The sequence below is a fragment of the Puma concolor genome, chromosome D1, assembly GCF_028749965.1.
Source record: "Puma concolor isolate L17-30 chromosome D1, mPumCon1.1.hap2, whole genome shotgun sequence".
Classification (NCBI taxonomy): domain Eukaryota; kingdom Metazoa; phylum Chordata; class Mammalia; order Carnivora; family Felidae; genus Puma; species Puma concolor.
Window position 1 is genome coordinate 14,837,427 of NC_141676.1, and position 12,564 is coordinate 14,849,990.

At 36.6% G+C, this 12,564-nt stretch overlaps 1 protein-coding gene across 1 annotated transcript; it reads left to right on the forward strand.

Moving 5' to 3' along the window:
- Positions 1–10,571: 10,571 nt before the first annotated feature.
- On the forward strand, positions 10,572–12,137 carry LOC112863075 (olfactory receptor 4C46-like). The gene is made up of 2 exons (XM_086679382.1): positions 10,572–10,588; positions 11,201–12,137. Exon 2 carries the CDS (start codon positions 11,208–11,210, stop codon positions 12,135–12,137), a length of 930 nt encoding a protein of 309 aa, XP_086535508.1. The 5' UTR covers positions 10,572–10,588; positions 11,201–11,207.
- Positions 12,138–12,564: the final 427 nt, after the last annotated feature.

Genomic DNA, 12,564 nt, shown 5'->3' on the forward strand with positions numbered 1-12,564 from the left:
GAGGTTGAGGTGAGTCCAGGGACACAATAGAAATTTAATTCATCTGAAATGATACAGAACATACGACACGTTTAAGAGTACTTTTTGCTTTTTTGGAGGATATTTACACTGAAAAATATGTAGGTCACAAAGGAACTATTGCATTTAATCTTTTAAATCCCTCTGGTTTGATGCCATTATTATATTTCAAATGATACTTAATGAGAGCATACTTTATGCTGGGAGGTTTTACAAACATTTTGCATGCATTTAATTCATAATATCCAAATAGTTACTATTCTGATACCCATTTGACAAGTGGGGGAACAAAAATGGGTGGGTTTGGATAATAATACAAATTCTTTCAGATATAAGTAGCAACCTAAGATATGATCTTGTATCTGATGCTAAGTTGTATGCTCTTGAGAGCTATGCTACATTATCCACTGACCAAATGGACTTCCGTCTATTTTCCACTTCCTTAAATAGTATGATTTTTTTTCATCTCTAGCATTAACACACAAATAACTGTAAGTAATCCCCTCCCCTTCTCTATGCCACATATAATAATTTATAAAATCCCAACCTAACACCAAATTCTGTGCATTGAGTGGAATTAATATTTCTTCAAATGAAAGCAAAATCAAGGTTCTTAATTGTAGCAGATAAATAACCTGAATTCATTGAGAACAAACCCAGTGACTCTCCTTCTTGGCAGTTTGGTCAAGAGTCAGGACATGGAGATACAGAATATAGGTATTTGGAAACACTATTTGGGCATCTGAAAACAGGAACACGGGTTCTTGTTATATAAAAGCTTTCCCTTTTTCCTAATCATTCTAAATACACATGTTAGAGGTTGCTGTTAACATGTTAGAAACACTGAGGACAGGTAGTTGTTGTCTGGTACATACTGAAGAACCCAGTGTGATTAAAGAATGTCCTGCATATTTAGCGATGCGTTTAGAACAGTGCAACCACTTAGACGCAGTAGACCCAGGAGCAGAGAGTGAATATGTGGAAACATCACCTTTTACCCATAACCAAGCGTCCTCCACAGCAAAATCATGATTTGCCTAAAAGACTACTGACGTCTCGGAATTACTTTAATGGTACCAACGGCGGAACAATATGATGTAGTGGACAGATCCCTCATCTAATGATCATGAAGGTGAGCATCCAGGCTCCCATGTCTTGTTAACTAGTTTTTGTTCACACTGAGCAATCCATTCTCCCTGATCCTCCCCCTTCAGCTGGTACATGGGACTAAAACTTCTGGATCCAAGAGCAAAATGAAGTCCATTTAAGAATATACAGTAGAAGGCCTTATCATTCCAACTTGTCAGGTCCACAGAAGAGTACCCCCAACAATGTTTGAAGAGGAACAAATGGTTATATAAGAAGATACATACCAGCATTTTCATCAGCTGATTGCCTTTACCTGTGGATTTTGTTTTCTGCCACAACGGGACGGATTGAAGAACTTATATTCGACATACATTGAGGTTAAGGAAAAAACATTCTGTCGGTGTAAGTTTGTTCTGATTTCCACATAGGGCTTAGCAAAGTACTTTTATGTATAAATTGAGAATATCCAAGATGAATGTTTGTTTATATGGAAGAATATGATCAGTTAAAGGACATATAGAAATCCCAGAGTAGGTTTTCATTAAAGTTGTAGAATAAGAACTAGAGAATCAAAACCATAGAAAATGCAACTTTTGGTTTAGAATGTTTGCCGACATTGGCATAAGCCTCAACATCTAACAGATGGTCCAGTGCTTCTCAACCTACAATGCTTAAATATCAATTGTAAAAATAGAGATCGGTATAGAAAAAGATCCTTCCAAGCAGCTCCCATAAACTCTGTGCCAGGAATCTTCTGGGGAAAAAAAAAAAAAAAAAAAAAAACGAATTCGCAAAATCTCCCTGTGCCTGTTTCTTTCCTTTCCCTTCCCATTTTCTCTCTCCTTCTCACTCTCAAAATATCAACTATACTCACCCTTAGTGTACCTACCCTTCTTCTTGTGATGATAGGAGATGATAAAATGCCTACACGATGAGAGGAAGTGAGGTGGATGAGATAGGCACAGGGAAGTAGGGTTAGGCTACTATTGACCTTCTCACAGTACATCAGATAGAGATCGTCTGCCTCCAGACCGTGGTTGACAGAAGGTCGCCGAAACCATGGAACATGAACCATGGGTAAAGAGGACTGCTGTATTATTGCCCCTGTTTTGCAAATAAGGGAACTTGCATCCAAGGTTACATAAATCCTAAGGGGGAGATCTCCATCTAAACCATTTCTGTATGATTTGGAAGCTGATGCTTTTTCTCATCTATGCTTAGGTGTCTTCTCCGAAGTGAAAATAAAGGCTTAAAACCCTCATCAGTTGCACTCCAGCATTCTCCTGAATGCCCTCTCAAAATTGCCACCAAGAAGGGGAGCCTGGGTCGCTCAGTCAGTTAAGCATCTGCCTCTTGATTTCAGCTCAAGTCAGTATCTCCCAGTTTGTGAGTTCGAGTCCTGTGTCGGGCTCTGTGCTAAAAGTGAGGAGCCTGCTCGGGATTCTCTCTGTCCCCCAACCCTCTCAAAATAAATAAATAAACTTTAAAAAACACCAATGAAATTACAGAAGAAATTAAAAATTTTAATTATGACATCAAATTTTGTATTAAACGAAGACTTGTGGAAATCATAATGATTTCATCTTTATATATTATACGTATTTTTATATGTAATATTGTATATAAATGTCAAGGTGATCCTTCTGGCGGTTCCCTTTACTCTCTGTGTCTGTGTTATACTACAGCAGACATGGAGCATCTCCAACTCTCCTGTGAATCTTCCATCCAAAGAGCCTTTCACGAAAACATTGTTGGGAATACCTTGAGATAAAGCATGAGAGGGTCCTGAGGGGAAATCTCCCACAGGCATTTTACAGGAGCCGATGTGTGTGTGATTAGAATTTTAAAAATACAGCCCATGTTATTATAGCGGTCATATAGACGACCTTGAGGCTTACTTCATTTATCTCTAGTAATTCAATACTTCTGAATGTTGTAATACTGATGTAATATGGGCATCTATTTTTCTCTCCCCCTTCTCCTAGAATAATTTCATCAAAGCCTGGAGATCTGTATTACATACACATATAGATTTTAAATTGTTCATATCATCTAATGAGGTAGATATGCAAAGAGAGTATAGAAGAGTAGTAATATTTTACTCATCAACATGGAATCATTGCCATTAGCATGAAGATTTTGAAATTATCCTCAATGGTTAATTACACCCATTGGAAACTTAGAAGTCATGCACATTGTTTTGTGTTACCAGGTGTCATCTAATATTAGGGACAAGTTAGGATTTGGAAAGTGCCACAATGCATCGTTAGTTATTTTCCTTATTTTAGTTTATTTTTGTTTTACTTTGAGTAAATCAGGTTTAATAAATTGAAGCCCTTAGTTCACGCTAGGTCCATCTAAGGTCTAATTTTATTTTATTTTTTCTGCATTGCTCATTACACGTCTGCCTGCCACTTCTGTGCCCCCACTGTACTCAATCATACTCAACTCCATGAGCCCCAGGACCTTGCACATTCCTTGTGATTTTCCTCTAATTGTCCACGTCGTAAAAATAACCTCTCGCAACACTCCTTAAATAATGGTAGTTGCCTCTGTCTTCTGGCTGCAGACCCTGCTTCATGCATGCACTTAATAATGTAGCCTCTAAATGCAGACAACACGGGTAGAGAAATCCACATGAGGAAAAATATGAATCCACCTTCACAGTGGAAGATGGCAATGTTCCTTTTTCAATTATTGGTGAGGACAGAAGGCAGGAAGTTCAGAGGGTCTGAAAGATCTGAACAACAGAACTTAAAATATATAGAAATGTATGTAAAATTACACATCTAGCAAGGAGTATATATTTTTGCATGCATAGATAGAATATGCATAAAATTGGTTATTAGATTATTTTTAAAAGTCTCACCATATTGTAAAGAAGGAAACAATACAACGTTCTGAGCACAATAAATAGTAAAAGTAGTCCTAGATTTAGATATAGGTGGTTCCGAATATAAACACACACACATATATGCTATTAGGAAATTACATCTATATTCTGCAAAATAGCTAACATGTTAAAAAATAAATAATACTGGAAAATTAAAAAAACTACCTAGACTTAAACTGTAAGGAACCTACTACCTCTCCAGGTTTATAGGATGCAGGGATAGTGGTGCTTTTGAAGAAAATTATAACCTTAACATTTTCATTAGAAACAAAGAAAATCTGAAAAGGATGCTATCTTTAGAAGACAGGAGCACATAAAAAAGTAATAAGGCAAATGCCATATTATTTCACTCATGTGTGGAATTTAAGCAACAAAACAGATAAACATACGGGAAGGGGGGAAGAGAAGAGAGGGAAACAAACCACATACCCTTAATGATAGAGAATAAACTAATAAGAGTTGGTAGAGGGAGGTAGGTGCGAGAGGGGCTAGATGGGTGATGGGTATTAAAAAGGGCTCTTGCTGTGATGAGGACTGGGTGCTGCATGGAAGTGATGAATCACTGAATTCTATTCCTGAAACCAATATTGTACTGTATGTTAACTAAATGAAATATAAATATAAGACATTTTTAAAAAGTAATAAGAAAAAACATAAGGCAAATCATAGTAGAAATTAAAAGGAAACAAAAAATACAAAAGAAAGAGCAACAAATTTTAATGTGGGGTCTTGGGAAAAGCCTTTCAAAATAGTTCAGCTTTTATCAATATGGATCAGTATAAAATAAAAAAGATAAATATATAATGTTAATGAAGGATAACTTAACTACTGATAAAACTGGAGATGAAAAATATAAAATATTATCAACAACTAAATGCCAATAATTTTGAAGGCATACACAAACAAACAAACAAACAAACAAACATGTTTCTACAAAAAATTATACCCAAACTAACTTCAGAGGAATTACAAAAGATGGCTAGTCTATAACTAGGAAAGAACAGAATTCATTAAAATTAATCCCATAAAAGAAGTACCAGTCACAAATGGATTTACAACATTTTATCAAAATAGATTACTCCACTCTTTTACAGAGTTTCTCATAGATGAGTAAAAATCAAACTTTCATCCATTCATTGTGAAAGACTAGGTTTCAAGGAAATACAATTGTTCACTGGTGCTTTTCCTCCTGAAATTAAGACTGTAAAAGTCTTAACAAAATATTAAATTACTTTAACTCTGTATAAAAATTAACATTCCATTACCAAGTTTTATCCATTCTATAATAGGTTTATTATTAGAAACTTGATAAATATATCCACAAAAGTGGAAATTAAAAGTGAAAACCCAAATAGTCATTTCAACAGATGCAGAGAAAGTACGTGATAAAGTTACGTGTTTATCATATAAATGTTTACCAGTATTAAATTCAAAAGTATATTAATGATATAAAGGAATTTTCTTGACGCTAAAAATAATGGTTCTTACAAGCTCTACTGAAAACATTATCCTAAAGGGATTAAGTTAGATACATTCTCCCTACATCAAGAATGAGACAAAACGATGGGGCGCCTGGCTGGCTCAGCCAGTTAAGCATCGGATTCTTGGTTTCTGCTCAGGTCATGATCTCACAGTTTGTGAGTTCTAGCCCCACACTGGGCTCTATGTTGGCAGCGCGGGGCCTGCTTGGGATCCTCTCTCTCCCTCTCTGTCCGCCTCTCCCCTTCTTGTGCTCTCTGTCTCACAATAAACAAATAAACGTAGAAAAAAACGAATGAGACAAAAATGTTCATTTCTATCGCGATTTCTAGTCAACACTATAATGCAGCGCAGTAAGACAGAAATCTGATATGCAGGTAATGGGAAGGAGGAAATAAAGTTGATATTATTTGCAGATGACATGATCATTCACATCAAAATCCAAAAATTTTATAGATATGATTAGAAATAGCAGAGCTGCATAGTGCCAACCATAAGATTAATATACAATATTCAAATACATGTCTATTTGCCATCCATAAACAATAAGACATGTAATTAAAATAGACATGATTTACACTTGTATTAGATAATGAAATATCAAGCAACTAAGATTTTCTTTAATTTGTTGTGTAGTATTCTGTTGTTTGGCTATGTCACAATTTGCTCATTCATCTACTAGTAAATTTTGGGATTATTTACAATTTTGGGCTATTACAAATAGCCCAAGTTAAAGTCTTTGTATGCACATACGTTTTTGTTATTCTTGCATAAATACCAGCGGACTGTTTGGGCCACATGTTAGGTGTCTGTTTAGCTATTTAAATCACTGCCTAGGATTTCCCAAAGTTTAGGAACTATTAAACCTATTTAAAAGCTACCACATCCAGTGGAATGATTCATGAAGAAAGAAGCTGATACGCTTTGGGAAGAAAACATTGTGGAATTTTAACTTACTCAGCATTTCCCACTTCCCAATTCAGTTGCAGCCATGAGGATGATGGGTCACCTTCTTCATGTGGCTTTGCTGGTGCCACAACTTGACCTCGAAAACTTGGGATGGTATGTTTTGCACTTTTGGTGGCGCCCTGAAGAATTGGCTCACTAGCTTGATTTTGTTTCATCTACCTTAGAGACTTCTAGAGGCTGGAAAGACCTGCAGGGCAGATTTTATCAAAAGCATTTGGGGGAGCCTGGGTGGCTCAGTCGGTTGAGCGTCCGGCTTCAGCTCAGGTCATGATCTCGCAGTCTGTGAGTTCCAGCCCTGCATCGGGCTCTGTGCTGACAGCTCAGAGCCTGGAGCCTGCTTCGGATTCTGTGTCCCCCTCTCTCTCTGCCCCTCTCCCACTCATGCTCTGTCTCTGCCTCAGAAATAAATAAACATTGAAAAAAAAAAGCATTTGAGCAAATGTACTGGCTACAACTGCCTGAGGCAAAGTATAAGATAAGGAAAGCAGTACATCGACTGAAAAATTGAGGAAGAATGAGGTTTGGAAAGTAGATACATGTGAGAATAAGGGCTATGAGAACCACCTATGTATATACCAGGGAATCTAGAAAACCATCCGTAGATGCTCAGGGCTGGATGGGTGCTGAGAAATGTTCAAGAAGACACTAAAATATTCACCACTCATGAAAGCAAGAAGTGAAGGCTAAGGCAGAGTTTTAAACAGCCTGGCAAAGTACAGGCATACTTCAGGTATTGTTGACTCAAGTCCAGATCACCGCAATAAAGTGAATATTGCAACAAAGTGAGTCAGTGGCTATTTTGGTTTCCCAGGGCACATAAACATAAATTCAAGAATTGTTATGAAGCTCCATGATCAATGCTGTTTGGTATTGACGAAGAGGTAAACATTGAGACCTTGAAACCAATAGAATGCCCAGAAATAGGCCTAATTATGTGACTTTTTACAAAGTGTCAAGTAATAAAATGGGGAAAGTATAAGATTTTCCACAAATTATACTGGATCAATTGTATATCCACATGAGAAAAAAAATTAATCTTAACCACATACCATGCACAAAAATTAACTCAAAATGAGACAGAGACCTACATGTCAAAGTTAAATATTCATAGTTAAATCCATAGAAATTCCAGAAGAAACCATTTTGACCTAAGCAGTACACCAATATTTATTAGATACAAAATAATAAACATTAATCATAAGAAAAAAATTAAAAATTAGTATTCATCAAAGTTTTAAAACTGCTGCTATTCAAGTAACACCATTTTTTAAATGAACAATCTAAGGACTAGGAGAAAATTTTGTATATATACATAACATATGTATGACAAAGACCTGTACTATATATATAAAGAACAATTGTAACAGTGATAAGGAAACCAGAACCGTTATTTTTGAATTATGCAAAGGACTTGAACAAAATTACACAAAACAAGGGTTACAAATGGTCAACAATATGAAAAAAAATCTCATCATTAGCCATCAGGAAAAGAAAATTAAAACCACAGCCATCCATCACCACACGTCTCCTAGAATGACTCGAAGGAAAATCTAACAGTACCAAGTGACAAAGGTGTGGAGCAACTAGGACTCTCCACTCGTGTTCTGCTGTCTCGCCACAATTTCAATGTTGCCTAGCATTCTGTACTGGCCAGACCATAAGTCCCTAAGATAACTCACTGGGAGCCTTATAGAGTTTTTATTCACTTCCGTAGCTTCCTGATACATGTGAAAACCAGCTTTTGGAGTCTTGACTTTAAAGGGGCTGCATGATCTTATGCCCTCATCGATCTAGCTCTCAAGCAATCCTTAGCAGGTTCCAAAAAAGTTTTATTATTGCCAAGGAGACAGAAGTTCTGTATGTGACGTGAGTCAACGGATAAATTACATCACAAGCCCCCACACTGGAATGATGGCATTTTTCCATTCACAGGACATGTAGCTTTCGTAGACACCAAGTTTCACATAGAGAAGGGAACTCTCACATGGTTAGGTTCCAAGTACAAGGAATGCAATTCCCTATTCACAATTGGATATTTGTCAAACATGTCTCTTTAACATGGCTTTAACACAAGGTCTTTCCATCTGAGGAGATAATTAATTCCTGGGAGAGACAGTAGTAGCTACAAGACAAGGTCCTTGAACCTTTATGGAAACCTCTTTAAATATCCATGCAGTGCAAGTTGAAAATGGTTTCTGTTGATCACATTTTCCAGAGCAAGATTCATTATGGTTGGAATGACCCATGTGAATGTGTTTCCTCCATACTTCTTGCCTCTTGCCTATGGGACCAAAGCCATCTGTAGATCTTTTCTCCAAAGTGTTTTAAAAGAATCCATTCTAAATTCAAATCCCAGGTCTTCTGTAAAAAATTTTTGAGGCTTTGGGCTAGAAGGGAAGCTTTTGACTTATAAAAACACTTCATTAAAAACTGATAATTTGATATGGGATTATTTGAAGAGTCTCTTTCCAAGCATGTCATATCTTTCATATTGAAAGTTACTTATCTAGAGAAGGTTACTTTGAAGATGGGATTATTTCCAAAACTCTCCAAACATCAGGAAGATCTATGTCTGTAAGGTAAGTGTTCAATATTGCTGATGTGTCGTAAAGATTGTTACTTCCCACATGTATTAAACATTGTTTCTGTCCCTTCAAACATACTAATGGAGTATTTTATCCTCACCCCATTTCTTCAAAAGATACTTCGTAAATATCATTTACCTAAGTTGACAGAAGAAAACTTTGAACTTCATGGAATTTAAGCCAATTGTAGAACCCAGCTCTCTGTCACCAGACCACTTACAATTGCAGTGAGGTATCTAGTTTAATAATCTAGATTAATCACGAGAGAGAAAAAAATATAAATATACTTCTCACATAGAAAAGACTGAAGTATGAATACAAATGACATATATCATCAGCCATTTAATCCAAGCATGAGTGGAGAATTCTTCTTGGTAACAAAGGCTATGGATAATGGAGTCTGTATGCCTTCTTTAAAAGTAAAATTGGAGTTGATTTTTCCTGAATGCTTGAATAATTAAATTATTGCGTAATTATCACTCAACATGTCAACCATTCCATTATCCTAGATGCATAAACGTTGAAAAATAGATGAGAGCCCTCTGTGTGTGCAACACTGTGGTAATATGCTCAAATATATTTCCATAATCAATTCTCCTAAAAATCTGTAAGATGGATATTACTAATCTTGCTTTATAGGTGAGGAAACAAAGATGTGACGTGCTAGAAATATACTCCAGATCAAAGGAGATGCAAGTAGAAGAATCAGGATTCTAATCTGGTCTTTTTGATTTTGAAACCAAAACACTTAACCACATGGAAATCCTTTTCAACATTTTGCAGGTGTTTTGCTTTGGAAGTGGATTATAGTAGGGAGAACTAGGTCTGAGGGAGAAGTCCAGATAAAAAGATTTTTCAGTGAATGTAATACCACATTTGATAATTGGGAATTTAAACATGTCAGTGTGTGTGTGTGTGTGTGTGTGTGTGTGTGTGTGTGTGTGTCTATTAATGAAACCATTTTATGTACCCTTGCCTCCAAAGTAGTAATAAAGCAATTATAATTATTGTGGTCATATAAAGAGGAAATTACTAGTTCAATGTTGTTAATTATAAGAAAATAGGGCATGGGTAAGAATTTTAAGGAAAAAATTAACAAATATAATCTGAACTAATCCTGGCTCTGCCCTTATTTAGAATATTGATATTGGCAGGATCTTTAACTTCTCTATGATTCTCTTACATAATGTATAAGACAAGTATTTAAAAAATAGCAGTAATTATCTTACAAGGTTGTAGTGGGGATTAAATCAACAGATGTCTACAAAATATTTAGATCCACTAAACATTTAATTTTAGTTAATATTACTGTTATTATTACCATCAACATAAGTCTCTGAGACTGTTCCCTCATCGCAAAATGTATGAGATAATACCAGCCACACAGGATGTTACCAATATTAAGTAGGATCCTATGTACAGAGCACTCGTTAGAATGCCACGGACATAGAAATCAGTTATTGAGGTATATAAAAATTGTTAGCAATTGTAATGTTATTGTATTTAGACAACAAGCATTATGAATTATATTTATAGCAGCTTTGGTATACTCTCTTTACATACCCACCACCAATGCCCTGTTCCTCCTATGTCAACTGTTATAAATAATCTCCTAACTGGGCTTTCTGTCTCTGCCTTCTGTCTCCTTACTGAACCTCACCCCACTTCATCCAAGGCACAGTAAGATCTTTACTGAAATCATATCCCTTATTCCCCCTTCCTCAAATTCTTCTTCATTTTTCCACTTGTATTTTCAATTTGTGCCAATGATTCCCCATTTCCTAAGAGTAAAGGGAAAGCTCCTTAACTTTGCATTCATAGACTTTACATCATGTTCCATCTCCCTTTTCTTACTTAGCTGCCACTCTGTATATGATGCACTACTTTCTGTTAGGCTTTGTCATCTCGGGTGATTATGTGCACAAATATGGTCTTCTACCTATTTGTTTACAAAAGTTTCTCATGTCTACATGCAACAGAATCTTCACCCAGGAGATAATGTAAGTGGTATTCAAGAACTCAGAACTTATCTCAACAACCTCATAAGAATTCATGACTTGGTAGAATCTAGGAATTTATTATTTACTAGAGGAAGAAGCTTAATAAATTCAAGGCTGCATTAATCACAAAGGCTTTTTCTTTTCAGGTAATATAATTAACCATAATATGAAATAATGGAGAATAGGAACAATGTGACAGAGTTTGTTCTACTGGGGCTCACAGAGAATCCAAAGATGCAGAAAGTCATATTTGTTGTGTTTTTGGCCATCTACATCGTCTCTATGGTAGGAAATGTGCTCACTCTGGTCACTATCACTGCCAGCCCATTATTGGGGTCCCCCATGTACTTTTTCTTGGCCTATCTCTCCTTCATTGATGCCTGCTATTCCTCGGTCAATAACCCCAAATTGATCGTAGATTCACTCCGTGAAAAGAAGACCACCCGATTCAATGCATGTATGACCCAAATCTTTGGGGAACACTTCTTTGGAGGTGCTGATGTCATCCTGCTTACGGTGATGGCCTATGACCGCTATGTGGCCATCTGCAAGCCATTGTACTACATGACCATCATGAATCGGCGGGTATGTGGCCTGCTAATGGGAGTGGTGTGGGTGGGAGGCTTTCTTCATGCAACCGTACAGATCCTCTTTATCATCCCATTACCCTTCTGTGGTCCTAACATCATAGACCACTTTATGTGTGATCTGAACCCTTTGCTGAAACTTGCCTGCACTGATACGCACACTCTAGGGCTCTTCGTCGCTGCCAACAGTGGTTTCATCTGTGTCTTAAACTTCCTCCTCTTGATAGTCTCCTATGTGGTCATTCTGCGCTCCCTCAGGAACCACAGCTTGGACGCAAGGCGCAAAGCCCTCTCCACCTGTGCCTCCCACATCACGGTGGTCGTTTTATTCTTTGTGCCCTGCATTTTTGCGTACATGAGACCTGTAGCTACTTTACCTATTGATAAAGCAGTGGCAGTGTTCTATACTATGATAACTCCCATGTTAAATCCCTTAATCTATACCTTGAGAAATGACCAGATGAAAAATGCCATTAGGAAATTGTGTAGTAGGAAAGCTATTTCAGGGGAGAAATAAACATGCCTGGACACCCACTTTGTTTCAACTGAGGCAACGGTCAAAAGGACATTTTGGATGATCTCAGAGAGGAATACTTACCAAATAAGGAAAAAAATAAACTACTATTAATTATAGATTCTGCAGTGAGTGGAGCAGAAATGTGTGCAAGAGAAAGCAAACATAAACATGGACTATGCTGCAAACTATATCATATATATTATCATATGTATCATATATATTATCATTAATTATATGAATTATAATCATTATCTTTAAATTACAACATATTCTTATTAATAATTCTGCTCCTTTTTATACTTCAGGGTTGACAGTAATGCCTTGTCTATAAAATTATGGCAAAAAAACTACTATAGGGCTGTAAAAGCAAAGGGCCACTTAACCCCTGAGGGGTAACAAAAATTACCCCAAGTTTCCAATTTCCTTG

Excerpts from the sequence above, each read along its gene's own strand:
- LOC112863075 (XM_086679382.1), top strand. The coding sequence starts at position 11,208 with ATGGAGAATAGGAACAATGTGACAGAGTTTGTTCTACTGGGGCTCACA.